The sequence below is a fragment of the Anguilla rostrata genome, chromosome 12, assembly GCF_018555375.3.
Source record: "Anguilla rostrata isolate EN2019 chromosome 12, ASM1855537v3, whole genome shotgun sequence".
Taxonomy (NCBI): Eukaryota; Metazoa; Chordata; class Actinopteri; order Anguilliformes; family Anguillidae; genus Anguilla; species Anguilla rostrata.
Window position 1 is genome coordinate 18592593 of NC_057944.1, and position 18060 is coordinate 18610652.

Genomic DNA, 18060 nt, shown 5'->3' on the forward strand with positions numbered 1-18060 from the left:
CTTTAGGTACATTAATTTATCATGATGAAATTTTTTATACTGACGTTAATTGTTTTGAAATGCAATATTTTGACCATATTGGGATAAATGTTTTTCAGAATTTTCATTTCGACTTGTGGGCTGAAATGAGGATTTATGTCATTTTAAGCCCGGAGGTGACACTGATAGTAATTATTGCTGCATCAATTTCAGGGAGCTTACTGGTTCATGTATCAGTGAATTTACAGCACACTGCTCAGTTAAGTGTTACTACTGTGTGTCGTTTTCCGTGCCTGTGTGGTGAGAAGAGGATTCTTATGAGGATCAGAGACTAAATTAAAAACTGAATCATAACAGTTGGTCATTTTGTGAATAATACATAACTACTCCTCTACCAGGAAGGGAATGCCTCTGCCTCTCCACAAGCTCAAGGGGCTGTGCTCCAGGAGGGTATTTAAACATGAGAGAACACCACATCCTGTCTTGAAAGCATGGAGGCGATGTGGACCACGCTGGTACTGGCACTGGTGGCTGGAGCTCTTGCCATGGCAAAGGGAAGGTCTGGTTTGGGATGTACACTGCAGGGGACCCCCAGGCCTGTTTCTTTTTCCCAGCCTGGGGACTTTGTGATCGGAGGCGTTTTTACCATCCACTACTATGTGACCAGCACTGAGAACAACTACACCAGCCGACCCAAAGCGCCGCAGTGTACAGGGAGGTCAGTGAAGAGAGGAAGATCATTTTACAATGTGGCCACTGTGGATGCATGTTGTAGATCTAGATCTATGAGATACATACATGAATATAAACCAAATATGTCATAAAATGCATTACTGAGATAAACTGCAGGATGTAAATATATTGTAATATATTTTGTTATACATATATTAGAATCTCCACAGGTTTTGTACTGGATATTAGAAGATTTACTCTTCACCTTAAAAGCTTTTTAAGTTTGTTTGGTTTTGTTTTATTTAGTTTATTTTATGTTTGCTGTCATTGTGGTTTTATTTCACACATTATTTACAAGATTATTATTTTCATTATTTCACATATTATTTGCCATCTGTTTAACCTTCAAGATAAGCCATTACACATGCTTAAAACTATCAAGTAATCCCTTATAATTAAAATATATAAATATTTAGCAATTTCAGAAATATTTCAGTTCTGTAAGTCTGAAAATCAAGTAAATATAAAATATACATTTAGAACCATTCATTATAACTCCAAGAGCACCTTCTGCCATAATCTGTTGATCTTTCTGGTGTCCCGAGGCAATGCTCAACTCTTTTATGTAAATATAGAATATGTCTAATTAAATTAAAATAAAAGGTATATTTTTACATTCTTGTCTTAACTTTTGTATGTTCTGTTATGATCATGTCATTGTATGTGACTCTTCATTTTGTTGTTCAAAACAGTTTAGATTTCCGGGAACTGCGCTTTGCTAGAACCATGATTTTTGCCATCAAGGAGATCAACAACAGTTCCGAGCTCCTGCCAGGTGTAATTCTGGGATACCAGATCCATGACTCCTGTGCCTCTGTGCCAGTAGCCGTGAAGGTTGCATTCCAGCTGGCCAATGGCATCGAGCCAGTCTTTTTTCCCAACCAGTCCTGCTCAAAGTCTGCCACTGTGCATGCTGTTGTGGGCGACTCTGATTCCAGTCCTTCCATCGCCATGTCCAGAATTATTGGACCCTTTGGCATCCCCCAGGTGAGTTCCTCCTGCCCAGCCCTCCATTTTATTTTTCCGATAAATTACCTGATATTATTACAATATAATAATCTTTGCAGTCATATATGTATTTGAAATAAATATATAGATGGGCCATTAATGTATATGTCATTGTGTTCATATTACATCTTTAAATATCCAATAGACACAAAATATTTTGTAATAATAAGTCTGCTGCTTTTGTGGCAACTTGGCCTTACTACGGTTTCTGTGAATAGACATTGTTACCATCATTTCCAAATGTAGCCACAATATTTCATGCTACAAGATTCCACCTATGGGAAACAGTGAATTTGCTGAATTCCTACAGGGATAAGTGCAAAATTCAATGTATTAGTTCAGAATGGACAAATAAGTAGTTGGTAGACAGATATGTTGATTCACTGATATTCTTGGTTAGAATGAAGTTGCATCTTTCCTTTCATGGAGCTACAGGTGAGCCATTTAGCCACCTGTTCCTGTCTTAGTGACAAGCTGCAGTACCCAACCTTCTCCAGGACCATCCCCAGTGACTATTTCCAAGCAGCTGCTCTGGCTAGACTAGTCAAGCATTTCGGCTGGACTTGGATTGGGGCGGTGAGGAGCGACTCAGACTATGGGAACAACGGGATGGCCGCCTTCCTGCAGGCAGCACAGGCAGAGGGCATCTGCGTGGAGTACTCAGAGGCATTCTTCAGGACCAGCCCCCGTGCAAAAGTGCGACGCGTGGCAGAGGTCATCAGCAGGTCCACAGCCCGTGTTGTTGTGGCATTCGTAGCCACAGGCGACATGCTGGTCTTGCTGTCGGAGCTGGAAGGCATGCTGATGGCCCCGCTACAGTGGATTGGGAGCGAGGCTTGGGTCACTAACCGCATAATGTTGCAGTTCCGTCTGTTTGCCGGTGCCATCGGCTTTGGCATCCCCCGCTCAGTCATTCCAGGGCTGCGAGACTTCCTGTTGGACCTGGGGCCGGCACAGGTTTCCCAATCACCACTCCTCACAGAGTTCTGGGAGAGCGCTTTCGGCTGCAGCCTGGGGGGAAGTCAGACTGCAGCGGATCGGAAAACATGTGATGGAAACCAGAATCTGCGAGATCTGCTGAATCCCTACACAGACACATCCCAGCTGCGTGTTTCCAACATGGTATACAAGGCTGTGTATGCAATAGCTCATGCCATACACAGCATCATCTGCACAGATGAATCTGACGGTCCACCCCACTGTAACACAAGTACCGGAGTTGAGCCACAACAGGTAAACGGTCCATTGCACAAACTTTCAACAATAATGGATAAGTGTATGAACACTGCTATTATTATTATTATGAGGCTGATGCCATTATCCAGTGTGAATTAGAGAGTATTCAATACTACAATGCAGATTACAAATTATAACTCTGCAAGCACAGTTTAATCTACATTACACAAGCTACGACCTAAAAGGTCACTACAAAATATAGCATTCAGTCACTTAAATCCTTTTCAAACAGCAGAACAGTTATTTTCATGGTGAATTTACTGATACGGAATGTGAAAGACTGACTAATTTTTATGCCGGCCACAGAAATCTAGGAAAGGAACATACCACTGCTGGGGAGGTTGGGGGGGTCTGTGAGGATGTGGTTATTGGGGAAAAATGACTGAATGATTAACATGGATGATGAGTGAAAATTGCTGTGGTCACTAGCAGGTGCACTATCAGCCCTCTGGCTCCCTCCCATCAGGTCATGGAGCACCTGAGAAAAGTGAACTTCTCCAGGAATGGGTACAAAGTCTCCTTTGATGCCAATGGGGATCCGGTGGCCATTTATGAGCTGGTGAACTGGCAGGTGATGAGGGATGGACACATGGAGTTTGTGACTGTGGGCCACTATGATGCATCTGCCCCAGATGGACAGGTGTTGATCATGAACAAGAACATTACCTGGGCAGGTGGCCAGCCACAGGTAATTTCAAATTCTAAAGTGATATCATTAGACAGTTATGCTGGCTTGTCAGAGTTGGCTCATGTCTATTGCTGTGATATTTGTTTGTTTGAAGGTGCCTTTGTCAGTGTGCAGTGGGAGCTGTCCCCCAGGCACTCGGAAGGCAGTGCAGAGAGGAAGGCCTGTCTGCTGCTATGACTGTGTGCCCTGTGCTGAGGGTGAAATCAGCAATGTCACAGGTACAGAGAAGCAGGAATAAATAGCTGTATGTAGCACAATAAATATATTGCATTTAGCATAAGTAAATTTGGAATAGATATATTTTCTGAATGTACTTTGGAGGCTCTCACATGTTGGGGGACACTCCAGTAACTTTATGAGCTTAGGCCAATGTTGATGGGTTTTATATCAGTGTAAAGAGCTAAAGCATAATACTAGTCACATGTTTCAATCCCACAACTCTGAGGACTTGTTTTCCATGCCCTGACCTCTTCTTACTGAGGTTTTCTCTCTTTTGTGCAGATTCCCTGGAGTGTATCACCTGCCCAGTTGACTACTGGACAAATGCTGAGAAGGATGCATGTGTACCCAAACCTGTTGAGTTCTTGTCCTTCCATGAGGTTCTGGGGATCATTCTGACAGGCTGTTCTGTAACTGGGGCCTGCATGGCCATCACAGTGGCTGCCGTGTTTTACAGACACAGGGACACTCCCATTGTGAAAGCCAACAACTCAGAGCTGAGCTTCCTGTTGGTCTTTTCGCTGAAACTGTGTTTCCTTTGCTCTCTTACCTTCATCGGCCAGCCCTCTGAGTGGTCCTGTATGCTGCGCCACACTGCATTTGGGATCACCTTTGTCCTCTGCATCTCTTGTGTTCTGGGAAAAACAATAGTGGTGTTAATGGCTTTCAGGGCTACACTCCCAGGCAGTAATGTGATGAAGTGGTTTGGGCCTCTGCAGCAGAGACTGAGTGTTCTTGCTTTCACTCTCATACAGGTCCTTATTTGTGTGCTTTGGTTAACAATATCCCCTCCTTTCCCCAACAAGAACATGAAGCACTACAAAGAAAAGATCATTCTAGAATGTGATGTAGGATCAGCAGTGGGGTTCTGGGCTGTGCTGGGTTATATTGGTCTCCTCTCTATATTGTGCTTTGCTTTAGCTTTTCTGGCTCGTAAGCTGCCTGACAACTTCAATGAAGCCAAATTCATCACATTCAGCATGCTCATATTCTGTACAGTCTGGATCACCTTTATACCAGCCTATGTCAGTTCACCTGGAAAGTTCACTGTAGCCGTGGAGATCTTTGCGATATTAGCTTCCAGCTTTGGTCTGATCGTTTGCATTTTTGTCCCCAAATGCTTCATAATATTGTTTCGGCCTGAGAAAAATACCAAAAAGCACATGATGGGGAAAACGATGTCAACATCTTTTGGAAGCACATGATGAAATGTCAGTAATTTTTTAAGTAATATTGATTGTATTTAAGAAGTTTGTTGTGTTATTTTTTTCTGCTGTATATTCTTTTGAGGGAAAAAAGTGCTTATGTCTAAGAACAATTGTCTGAGGACCATTTTTTATCCGTATCTTATCAGGGATTTCATATCAGCAATAAAAGATTGATGAATCAGGGTGTTTGTGTTTCTGTGCAATTTTCAGTCCTTACTGACAATGCACCAAGTAAAGTAGCAAGATTGCAACTTGATTTACAAGCCAAAATGCCTGGGCAGGCAGAGTCAGTCTTACTCCTTTGGTAGCTACACAGGGGTGCTAGAGGTATTTCTGAAACTCATTGTAGCTGCCATTCTAACAATATTTGTTTTTCAGGGCTGGGAGGGCATAGCTGTTTTCAGTATTTTTGTCTGGTGATCATTTGATTGAAAACCTTGTGTTAATATGACCTTAGAAGGGACACAGATAGGCACCTGATGCCTGAAGGCAGTTACAATGATGCCCGAAGGCACCTGATACCCAAAGGCACCCACTATCTACCAAATCACGCTCCTGCGTCCCATGTGGATCATGACCCAGGCACCCTATCTCAGTGCCACTTAGTCAGTCAGTGGTTCAATCACTACACTGTCCCTTTCCACACTCTTCCTTTATCAAAGAAATAGGAGTCACTCCACTATTTGGTTCAAGGACAACCAACACCTAAATGAGGGTGGTAAGTAAAATAATACTCACCCTCAAGTTGATTATCATTGATCCAACCAGGAGATGTTTCCTATCCCATCCTCGTCGCCATGTCTGTTGGGAATCTTCTCCCGTGTGGAACCAAGTCAGGAAAGGTGCAGTAACACGCTGAGGACCACTTTCCAATTGAAAATGTTTTATTTCAATGTGCAAAGGGAGACTCGCCATGGTGCCACGACAAGCGTTCCGTACAAATCTCAACGAGACAGCCACAAGTGAGGGCCATTTGTCTCTAACAATAGGAAGCAGTTACAGAGTGTGAGTGTGGGAAATCATAGAGTGTGAGTGTGGGAATGTGTATTCAGTTGAAGTTAAAGCCGCGTTTCCACCCAAAGGACCCAGAACTTTTAGTCCCAGGAACTACTTTTTAAGGAACTAAAAGGTTCCTTCAGCCCATTGTTGTCTGCGTTTCCACTGTGGTCTAAAGACCCGTGAAGATTAGGCAAATTAGTCTACTGATGTATGAAAAAGCGACTTCATCGTCGGTCCATCTGTCATATGATTTCTTCCGTAACCCCATACTACCACCAAAGTAGCCTACATTATTTTCTAATAACCGGGACAGCCCGGAGGGGTTTATTCCACTTATACAACAGGTTACCAACAATGACTATATATGGTTACTTTAGTATTTATTGATTTTTATCGACTTAATCACCTGAAATTGAAATATTCTTCCACGGCCGTTTGGGCATATTTTACCGTTGTCAAGCAAAACTCTTGTTGGTAGTTCGACTTGGACCGTTGTTATGCAACAAATACGATATAACAGGCTAATAGTCAGATTGTAACTGTTTTATATTTCCTCTCAAACACATTCATTATGTTTTTATGCGAACATTCACTTTCATGTCTTGACATCCAAGGCGACAGAATGCATTCACATTCCACAAATAACTGGTAACAACAGCAGAAAACATGCACACGTCGTAAACAACTTGCTGTTGAATTGATTACTTCGACTCTCATCGTCAATTCCATTGAGGCTAATCGCAAAATGACAAGTATATATAGAATGAAAACTCGGATTTGCGTGAAAATTTAAATTAATATTGCATTGGTACAGCCACCATTTGCTTTCCTTCAAAGTTACTGCTAGCGGAGCAGCGAAGTGTGCCCTCCAGATGCGAACCATGCACCATAAATTAGTCCATAGTCTTCCTGGTCTTTTTGTGGAATTGAAGAATCGCAGAGTGAAATTATGGCAGAAAAAGCAAAAGGGACGATTACTAGAATTAACCTATTATTTTACCCTGACAAAAAGCGCAAAAGGTGATTTCCAGTTTGCTTTTACTGTATCACCAACTAGAACTACCGCATACCTCACATAACTGTATCAAACATTTTGAGTCAATTATAACAAAGAAAATCCAGAAGAAAATATTCAGCAACTGAATTAAACCGTTTGAATGTTTTGGTACGTAATATGCTGTCCCAGCACGAATGCTTAACATTTTATAAAACGAGTACTAAAGCAAGAAAAGAACAGAAGAGCACACATGTTGTAATCCAGAATCTTAATTTCTCATCTGTTCCAAGACGTTGGCAGGCTATAACAAAAAGTAGGCTACTGTGTCGTATATCATACAAGTTTGAATTCAAGTTATTATTATGAAAATAAATCGGTTTGCGGCTGCATATTTTTTAAAATGGCGGTTGAAATAAAACACTGCGAGTAGTTGACCAATCAGAAATATTCAGCGCTTGCACCCCACCCCGAAAGTTCTGGTACTTTTGGAATATTGTGGATACAATTTTAACAAAAATTTTCACAATAATAACACAAAAGCTTGTTGAATTACGTGAAGGAGGAAAACTGCAAATACAAAATGTATACATTCGGTACATTTCCTGGAATTAATAAACTTCTGCAAATAATAAATAAAAATATCGGCACATATAATTACGTTCATCACTGAAAAAATAACAATTCCAAAAATGTATGTGTGTGTGGCTCTATTATTAAAGGGGTACCATGGTGATTTTCACACTTTCTCGGTTTTATGTGCTATTTGCACAAGAGGCATTGAAGAAACACAATGAGTAAAGTATTAAATATGTCCGTTCTGTATTTTTGGAGAAATATGTGTTTTAAATTTATCGTCCTATTTTCAACCGGTTGAGAAAGTTGTCAACTTGGTGCGTCACGAATACAGTAACCACTCCCCTTTCCACGCCCCGTAAACCCATGGATAACTTGAGACCCATAGTTTGCGCCGCTGGCTTACAGGCAAGACAATGCAAATATTTGACTAACGTTAGGTTCACTTAAAGAGTGTTCACTTAGAGTGCCTTTTAAGGACTATTAGATTATTTATGGTTATATTAATTTAGCTAGCTAGCTAACATTAGCTAGCTAGGTAGTTTGCTTTCATAAGGCAATGTTATCGATAACGTTAGCTAGCTAGTTTGCTTTTATGAGGACGTTATAGTTGTGCTTTTATCTTAACTTGGCTAGCGAGATAGCAAAAATTATAATTTGATATAAGTCAACGTCCTTACCTTAGCTATCTATCAATACTTGATATACTACTAAGCTAGCTAGCTTTTGAAAATTCAGTCTTCCAAAAAGAGCGCGTATCATGGGGGTAGCTATGGTAACGGGGCATGGTCTGTCAATCATAGCTAACTGACAGTTCTCATTACCACGCCCAGACGGTTCGGGTGAACTTTTATAGTGGGAAATTTAGGCTTAGAAAAATACGTTTTAAAGTACGTTGAAATGACTGAATAATAAAAAAATTATGCACATTTGTTTTGTTGTTGCCTAAAGACAACTGGGAAGTGTCACGTTCAACCACTATGTTACTCCTTTAAGGAAAAAAATGAATGTGCAAAAATAAATTTGACTAGAATGACTGGTATGACTGAAATATGTCCAATTTTCCCATACTGTCTTTTGTTCAGTATTTTAATATTTATTTGTGGTAGACAGCCATGATATACACAGAATTAACAAGTCCAGTCCATGTGATTGCAGTATATACTGTGGCAGGCTCACGGGTATGGGGTTTCCACGTCACCAATTCAATAACTAAACACGCCCACGAAACACAACTAGAGTGCAATTGGGGAATATTAGGGAAATTTACACACGGAGGGAAAGGGGGACGTTCAGCAACCAATTCACAGTCCACAATCCGTTCTCGTTGTCCTTTCTCCGTATTCCAGGGGTAATCCAAAAAACCAGGTCCTCAGCCGAAACAGTCCGGTACACAGCGGGGTTAGTCAGACAGTCCAGGTCACAACAGGTAATCACACAGATTTTTCTTAGCTTTCTCTCAGTCTCCGCAACACGTGTTTCCCTCTCGGTACTTTGCGCTGTTTGTGCAACCCGCTTCCCCTTTTATCCCCATGCACTTAATGGCTTAATGAAGCCCAGGCTTGCCTCGTTGGGGCAGAAAGTCCATATAAGGCTCGGGAGTGGAGCCAGCGGGCTGCAACATATCTGCCCTCAATTAACACTCCCCTCACCTCTCCCTGCCGTCTGCCACAATACGTACGTGGCCGCCACCCGTGTCCCATGTTCCCACACCAGGTGTGCATTTCCATCCAGAGAATGCACAGTTTGGACTGAGCAATCGTTACTCAGGAAAAACATGACTGCTTTAAATAAATTCATTTCTTATATGTAGGCAATTCTTTATCTTCTAAATTTACCATCATTTTCAAATGCAATATTTTGACCACATCAGAATAAATGTTTTTCAGAATTTTCAGTTCATTTTGTACGTATTGTAAATATGATTTATGTAATATTTGCCACATTATATATGGGGTTAAATTATGTAATGTGGCAATTCTGAACCAGCAGAGAGTTGCCAGTGATAATAATTATTGCTGCATCAAATTCAGGGAGCTAATTGGTTCAGGTGTCATTGAGTTTACAGCACACTCCTCAGTTCAGTTTTACAATTGTTTGTGGTTGAGTATGCCTGTGTGGTAAGAAGAGGAATCTTATGAGGATTGGAGACAAAAAATAAATAAATAAATGGAATCATGACAGTTGGTAATTTTATAAATAATACATAGCTACTCCTCTACCTACTTTCCCCAAGAAGGGAATGCCTCTCCCTCTCCATGAGATCAGGGGGCTGTGCTTCATGAGGGTATTTAAACATGAGAGAGCACGACATCCTGACCTGAAAGCATGGAGGCGATGTGGAGCACACTGGTTCTGGCTCTGATGGCTGGAGAGCTCACCCTGGCAAAGGGAAGTTCAGGGTTGGGGTGCACACTGCAGGGGACCCCCAGGCCTTCTTCATTCTCCGAACCTGGGGACTTTGTGATCGGAGGAGTTTTTCCCATCCACTACTATGTGATCATCACTGCGAACAACTACACCAGCCGACCCAAAGCGCCGCACTGTACAGGGAGGTCAGTGAACAGAGGAAGAGCATTCTGAAATGTGGAGGCCTGTGGATATATGTGTTATATCTAGGAGATACACAATAAATATAAACAAAATCTGTCATAAAATGCATTATTTAGATGAACAGCAGGATCTAAATATATTGTAATATATATTGTTCTACATATATGATCTCCAAAGGTTTTGTAATGAATTGTATGAAGATTTACACTTCACTTTAAAAGCTTGTTAAGTTTGTGTTCTGTTTATTTTATGCATGTTTCCATCACTGTTTTATTATTTCACATATTATTTACAAGATTAGTATTTAGATTATTTCACACATTATTTACCATCTGTTTCAACTTAAAGGTAACCCGGTGGACATGCTTAGAGCAGTCAAGTATTCTCTTATAATTAAATTTATATATTTCTTTAGCAATTTCAGAAATATTTATGTTCTGTTATTTTAAAAGTCACATAAAAATAAAATATATAGACAATCTGGAACCATTCATTATAACTCCAAGACCACCTTCTGCCATAATCTGTTGATCTTTCTGACATAGCAAGGCAATGCTCCACTCTTTTTTATTATCTAAATATAGAATATGTCTAATAAAATTAAAATAAAAGGTATACTTTTACTTTATTCTTGTCTTTGGACAATTTACTGCATGTTCTGTTATGTTCACGTCATATTGTTGTTCAAAACAGTTTAAATTTCCGGGAAGTGCGCTTTGCTAGAACCATGGTTTTTGCCATCAAGGAAATCAACAACAGCTCAGAGCTCCTGCCAGGTGTAACTCTGGGCTACCAGATCCATGACTCCTGTGGCTCCTTGCCAGTAGCCGTGAAGGTGGCATTCCAGCTGACCAATGGCATAGAGCCAGTCTTCTTTCCCAACCAGACCTGCTCAAAGTCTGCCACTGTGCATGCTGTAGTGGGCGAGTCTAACTCCTCTCCTACCATGGCCATGTCCAGAATTCTTGGACCTTTCGGCATCCCCCAGGTGAGCTCCTCCTGCCCAGGCCTTGTGTGCATGTTCCAATAAATTGTCATTATATAACCCTTGCACTCATAAATGTATTTGAAATAAAATCAGAGAGATTAGCTATTAATATAGAATATACAATAAGTAAATATTTTAGTAATAAGCCTGCTACTTTCATGGTAATTTGGTTTTATTACTGTTCTCTGTAAATGGACATCTCATCGTTTCCTCGTTTTCCAAATTAGCCACATTATATCTTGCATTCAAGATTCCTCCTAGAATACTTTCTGAATGGCTGCATGTATTTGTGCACAGTGCTAGTATATTAGTACTGAATAGATAAATAAATACAGTGCCGTTCGTAAGCGTTTGCACAGGGACACAATTTTTGTTGTCTTGGCTATCAACTCCAGTACAATCGATTTGAAATGAAACAATGAATATAAGTTTAAAGAGCAGAATGTCAGCTTTAATTTGTGGGTCTTTACATTCACATCAAGTTATCTGAGTACAAAAGTAAAGCCATTTCTGTTCACATTTCTTGCATTTTAGGGGACCAAAAATATTTAGACAAATTAACATACTAATTAAGGTCAACATATTTAGTCCTTGGCTACAAATCTTTGACAGTGAAACACTGTGTCTTCCCTGATGATGTAAAATTAGTACTGACAGTCCGCACTTTCGCTGCAGTTAAAAACTTTAACTCAGAGTTTCATTTCAAATCCTATTTGCGGTACTACAGAGCTAAAAAAAATATCACTATCCAAATATTTATGAACTAAACTGTAGATAGACATGTAGAGAGATATTTTGATGTACTAATATTCATGGCTATAATAATGTTACATTTACTATTAAGATGTGCATCTTTCCTTTCATGGAGCTATAGGTGAGCCATTTTTCCAGCTGTTCCTGTCTTAGTGACAAGCTGCAGTACCCCACCTTCTCCAGGACCATACCCAGTGACTATTTCCAGGCAGCTGCTCTGGCTAGACTAGTCAAGCATTTTGGCTGGACTTGGATTGGGGCGGTGAGGAGCGACTCAGACTATGGGAACAGTGGGATGGCCGCCTTCCTGCAGGCAGCACAGGCAGAGGGCATCTGCGTGGAGTACTCAGAGGCGCTCTACAGGACCAACCCCCGTACAAAAGTGCGACGTGTGGCAGAGGTCATCAGCAGGTCCACGGCCCGCGTCGTTGTGGCGTTCGTAGCCACAGGCGACATGCTGGTCTTGCTGTCGGAGCTGGAAGGCATGCTGATGGCCCCGCTACAGTGGATTGGGAGTGAGGCCTGGGTCACTAACCACATATTGTTGCAGTTCCGTCTGTTTGCCGGTGCCATCGGCTTTGGCATCCCTCGCTCAGTCATTCCAGGGCTGCGGGACTTCCTGTTGGACCTGGGGCCGGCACAGGTTTCCCACTCACCGCTGCTCACAGAGTTCTGGGAGAGTGCTTTCGGCTGCAGCCTGGGGGGAAGTCAGACTGCAGTGGGCCAGAAAACATGTGATGGAAACCAGAATCTGCGAGATCTGCAGAACCCCTACACAGACACATCCCAACTGCGCATCTCCAACATGGTGTACAAGGCTGTGTATGCAATAGCCCATGCCATACACAGCGTCATCTGCACAGACGAACCTAACTCTCCACCCCACTGCAACACAAGTATCCGAGTTGAGCCACAACAGGTAAACGGTCCATTGCACAAACTTTCAACTATAATGGATATGGGTATCAACACGATGATTATTGTTATTATGAGTCTGATGCCCTTATCCTGTGTGATTTAGAGAGTATTCAGTACTATAATGCAGATTACAAATGAATCCTTGCAACGAAGAACTGTATATATCCATTTTTTATCAATGCCGTTTACATGCCCACTTCACTGTTTTGAAGATTGATCAGCATACCGTTAACTAGCTAGCTAATGTTAACTAAATTAGGGTAAGCTAAAGCTCCGGGTTGATAATAGCTTGGTGTCTCATGCCTGCTATTAGCGAACGCTAAAAATTTTTTACATTATCGATAACGTTAATGTCAGCTGTTATTGACTGTCTTGAACTTAGCTACTTATGTTGTCAATACGTTAGCTCACAGATCTGTTTCATTCTTTAGTTGACATGGGGAAAGTATGTGCCGGTTCATGCAATAAAGATTGCAGCAAAATCACGGAGGAGAGGACACTGCAGCTCTTCACCGAGTTTTATGCGGTTTTCCATGGAGATGTACTGTTCTTCCACATTACAGAAATTAAAACATTAATAAAAATGTTTTAAAAATGAAATCAAAAGAAATAATCAATATAATAACAAACATTAGGCAATACCTAAATATGTTTCAACTGTGGAACTCTGGGTGTTTAAACATAAACGCCAAAAAATAAATGTTTGATTTTCCAAAAATAAAACAGTTAGCATTTATATGGTTCTTCGTTACAAGGGTACAAATACTAACTCAGCAAGCACAGTTTAACCTACATTACACAAGCTACAACCTAAAAGGCCACTACAAAAAATAGCATTCAGTCACTTAAATCCTTTTCAAACAGCAGAACAGTTATTTTCATGATGAATTTACTGAGGTGGAATGTGAAAGACTGACTAATTTTTACGCCGGCCACAAAAATCTAGGAAAGGAACATACCACTGCTGGGGACGTGGAGGGGGGGGGGGGGGGGGGGGGGGCGTGAGGATGTGGTTATTGGGGAAAAATGACTAAATGATTAACATGGAGGCTGAGTGGAAATTGCACTGGTCACTAGCAGGTGTACTATCAGCCCTCTGGCTCCCTCTCATCAGGTCATGGAGCACCTGAGAAAAGTGAACTTCTCCAGGAACGGGTACAAAGTCTCCTTTGATGCCAATGGGGATCCGGTGGCCACTTATGAGCTGGTGAACTGGCAGGTGATGAGGGATGGGCACATGGAGTTTGTGACTGTGGGCCACTATGATGCATCTGCCCCAGAAGGACAGGTGTTGATCATGAACAGGAACATTACCTGGGCAGGTGGCCAGCCACAGGTAATTTCACATTCAAATGTGATTTCATTAGACAGTTATGCTGGCTTGTCAGAGTTGGCTCATGTCTATTGCTGTGATATTTGTTTGTTTGAAGGTGCCTGTGTCAGTGTGCAGTGAAAGCTGTCCCCCAGGCACTCGGAAGGCAGTGCAGAGAGGAAGGCCTGTCTGCTGCTACGACTGTGTGCCCTGTGCTGAGGGAGAAATCAGCAATGTCACAGGTACAGAGAAGCAAGAATAATTAGCTGAATATTAGCTGAATGTAGCACAATAAATATATTGCATTTAGAATACTGTAAGTAAATTTAGGATATGTATATTTTTTGAATGTACTTTGGAGGCTCTCACATGTTGGGTGACACACCTGCAACTTTATGAGCTTAGGCCAATGTTGATGGGTTTTATATCAGTGTAAAGATCTGAAGCATAATACTAGTCACATGTTTCAATCCCACAGCTCTGAGGACTTGTTTTTCATGCCCTGACCTCTTCTTACTGAGGTTTTCTTTCTTTTGTGCAGATTCCCTGGACTGTATCACCTGCCCAGCTGACTACTGGACGAATGCAGAGAAGGATGAATGTGTACCCAAACCTGTTGAGTTCTTGTCCTTCCACGAGGTTCTGGGGATCATCCTGACTGGCTGTTCTGTGACTGGGGCCTGCATGGCCATCACAGTGGCTGCCGTGTTTTACCGACACAGGGACACTCCCATTGTGAAAGCCAACAACTCAGAGCTCAGCTTCCTGCTGGTCTTTTCATTGAAACTGTGTTTCCTTTGTTCTCTTACTTTCATCGGCCGGCCCTCTGAGTGGTCCTGCATGCTACGCCACACTGCGTTTGGGATCACCTTTGTCCTCTGCATCTCTTGTGTTCTGGGAAAAACAGTAGTAGTGTTAATGGCCTTCAGGGCTACACTTCCAGGTAGTAATGTGATGAAGTGGTTTGGGCCTCTGCAGCAGAGACTGAGTGTTCTTGCTTTCACTCTCATACAGGTCCTTATTTGTGTGCTTTGGTTAACAATATCCCCTCCTTTCCCCAACAAGAACATGAAGCACTACAAAGAAAAGATCATTCTAGAATGTGATGTAGGATCAGCAGTGGGGTTCTGGGCTGTACTGGGTTATATTGGCCTCCTCTCTATATTGTGCTTTGCTTTAGCTTTTTTGGCTCGTAAGCTGCCTGACAACTTCAATGAAGCTAGATTCATCACATTCAGCATGCTAATATTCTGTGCAGTCTGGATAACCTTTATACCAGCTTATGTCAGCTCACCAGGAAAGTTCACTGTAGCTGTGGAGATCTTTGCAATTTTAGCTTCCAGCTTTGGTTTGTTTGTTTGCATTTTTGTGCCTAAATGCTTCATAATATTGTTTCGGCCTGAGAAAAATACTAAAAAGCACATGATGGGGAAAATGCCATCAAAATCTTTCTGAAGCACAGAAGCAAATCTCAGTAATGTTGATTAATGATTGTATTTGACATTTCTTTTTGATTTCTTATGTATATTTCTTTAAGTGAAAATTGCATATATCTAAATATCTTGGAGGACCAAATATTTTTCATCTCTAATTTTAATTTAGCTGGAGCCACAGACCCTCAGGGATTTTATACCAGCAATAAAGATTGATTAATCAGGGTGCTTCTGTTTTCTGGTGTTTGTGTATAATACACAATTGTCCAGTCCTCATTGAAAATGCACCAAGCAAAGTAGCAAGATTGGAACTTGACTTATATGTAAAACAGAAAAATGCAACCACATAAAGCAGGGGTATCCAATTTTATCCAAAAAGGGTTGATGTGTGTGCATGTTTTTGCTTTTTTGATTTTTGCTGCAAGACACTTTATTCTTATTAAATTCTTGATTTAAGATGATGATTAGTTAATTATTTTATTAGACTTTTTTGCCAAGTGTTATATAACTGCTCTAATTTTTATTGTGGGCATTTCTCACTGCTTCTAACAAAACACATCATGCGTTTTTACAACACTTAAAAATACTGCAGCATGTCCACAGTAGTAAGTAATCGAGTTGAATTTATCATGTGACTGTCCTTGTAAACATCACTATTAATCATCATCTATAAAATATTAATTAATTAGTGGCAATTACTTTATAAACTTAGGTGCTCCAAATGGGATAATTGTTTCAGAAGGGGCTTAATAAAAAGGACATTGCAACCTCTAGCTGACAGAGAACTGAAGTACCATGTGAGAATACAAAAGAAGACAAATTATTGGCCCTATTTATGAACAAATTTCAGCAGTCTAAGTCACTTAAAAGCTCCTAACAAACATGCTCCGCCAAGCACTCCTCTTTCAAAGACACTGAGAGCTTTTCTATAAGACATGGCAGCCAAAATACCATATCAGTCAAGTTTCTCTGTCCAGCATTTTTGTACACAACCATGAGCAAGCTGTAATGATTATTAATTAACTCACTTAATTGTGGAACAACACCCATGTGGAAGCACCTTCTTTCAAAAAAAACGTTGTAGCCCTCATTACTTAAGTGTTTCCTTTAGTAAGCTGGCAGTTTGGGGAGAGTGGGGAACTAGCTAATGGTTTTTGTATTTGGCTCAATTGTGAAAATATTTCTAGAAATAGATTCAGCATTTTTAATACAAACAGCCTACATCCCTTGGCTATGATTACCCACAACAATTACATTTCTGGGACATACCATTCGCTAGCAATCTGACTGAAAGTACCAGGAGAGAAATGTTACATTTAACCCTGTGGGTGGGGTAAAAACACACACGGCGGGAGTACACCTAACAGTCTTAATATCTTTAAAAGTTAACACAAAGTTAGATAATTCAGTACAATTAAATGTTATATGACACAAACAGCCTGCCTATATTGGTAAATCTATCACAACACTGTACAATATTCTCTGGTTCCTGACTGATGTTTTCTCTTTTCAGCTGTTACATTTCACCACGTAGCCTGAAGTTAAAGTTGACTTAAATATATATATGAACCTCAGGTCTGAGGTGAACAAATACAATCAATTGGTTAATGAACAGCAGGCTGTTAATATTATTTTTTTAAATTTCCAACATATCAACAACCTCTGTGGGGGACCCCTGTTAGTGGTGCTCTTTCAGTATGTCATTTCCTGCAAATACAGATGACTGTTGATTGTTTGAGCTATTTATTTTGCATTGTATAGCTATGCATTTGTATGTATCGTCTTTATATTTTGTCATTGTAGGCTATTTTGTGCATTGTACAGTATGCAGATGCTTAAGAAATGTCATCATGAAGTCTATTAAAAACACTCTTAGGCCTAAATATATTCTGTCATGGTTCTGTCATTTCTCTGGCATAATTTATTTTACAATATTTTATCCGGCAGCAAATGAAAAGTTAAGTCTCAGCTATAAATAAATATATTTTCATGTCCACAAATGTTTTCTATAATTAGGTCACAAATGATTAAAATAAAGTTGTGCACAAATATTCATGTCTAATCTAAAGACGATGTTCAACTACCTTAAAACAATTAACAAAGGTTACACACATGGGCAGTCACACAAGAAAAGAATGAAAGCAGATACCAAATCCCAGCTTTTGTCCCAGAGTAATCCAAGGATGTGCAAAGGCAAAAATTCAAAAACCAAAGGACAGCAGGATATTTCAAAAGACCAGACCTAAATGCTCTTGCCCACACACTTTGGCATTGCTCTATTAACTTAATTTTTTTTAAAAATTAATAATAAAAAACTTGATTACTTTTACATGCTGAGAAGATTGAAAGAAAAGGAATACTGAGGATACAGTTTTAACAAACATTTTCACAATTATAACACATTATAATTGTTGAATTACATGAAGGAGGTAAACTGCAAATACAAAATGTATACATTTAGTGC

General features: G+C 40.5%; 2 protein-coding genes across 2 annotated transcripts; both read left to right on the forward strand.

The window, feature by feature from the left end:
• The first annotated feature begins 353 nt into the window (after positions 1-353).
• Positions 354-5169, forward strand: LOC135236371 (extracellular calcium-sensing receptor-like). Its single transcript, XM_064302685.1, has 6 exons — positions 354-697; positions 1404-1698; positions 2155-2952; positions 3422-3643; positions 3738-3861; positions 4145-5169. The coding sequence occupies exons 1-6, from the start codon at positions 471-473 to the stop codon at positions 5065-5067; spliced, it is 2589 nt and encodes an 862-aa protein (XP_064158755.1). The 5' UTR covers positions 354-470; the 3' UTR covers positions 5068-5169.
• Positions 5170-9978: 4809 nt separating this feature from the next.
• LOC135236796 (extracellular calcium-sensing receptor-like) lies at positions 9979-17458 on the forward strand. Its single transcript, XM_064303324.1, has 6 exons — positions 9979-10194; positions 10886-11180; positions 12055-12852; positions 13966-14187; positions 14282-14405; positions 14705-17458. Exons 1-6 carry the CDS (start codon positions 10004-10006, stop codon positions 15616-15618), a joined length of 2544 nt encoding a protein of 847 aa, XP_064159394.1. The 5' UTR covers positions 9979-10003; the 3' UTR covers positions 15619-17458.
• Positions 17459-18060: the final 602 nt, after the last annotated feature.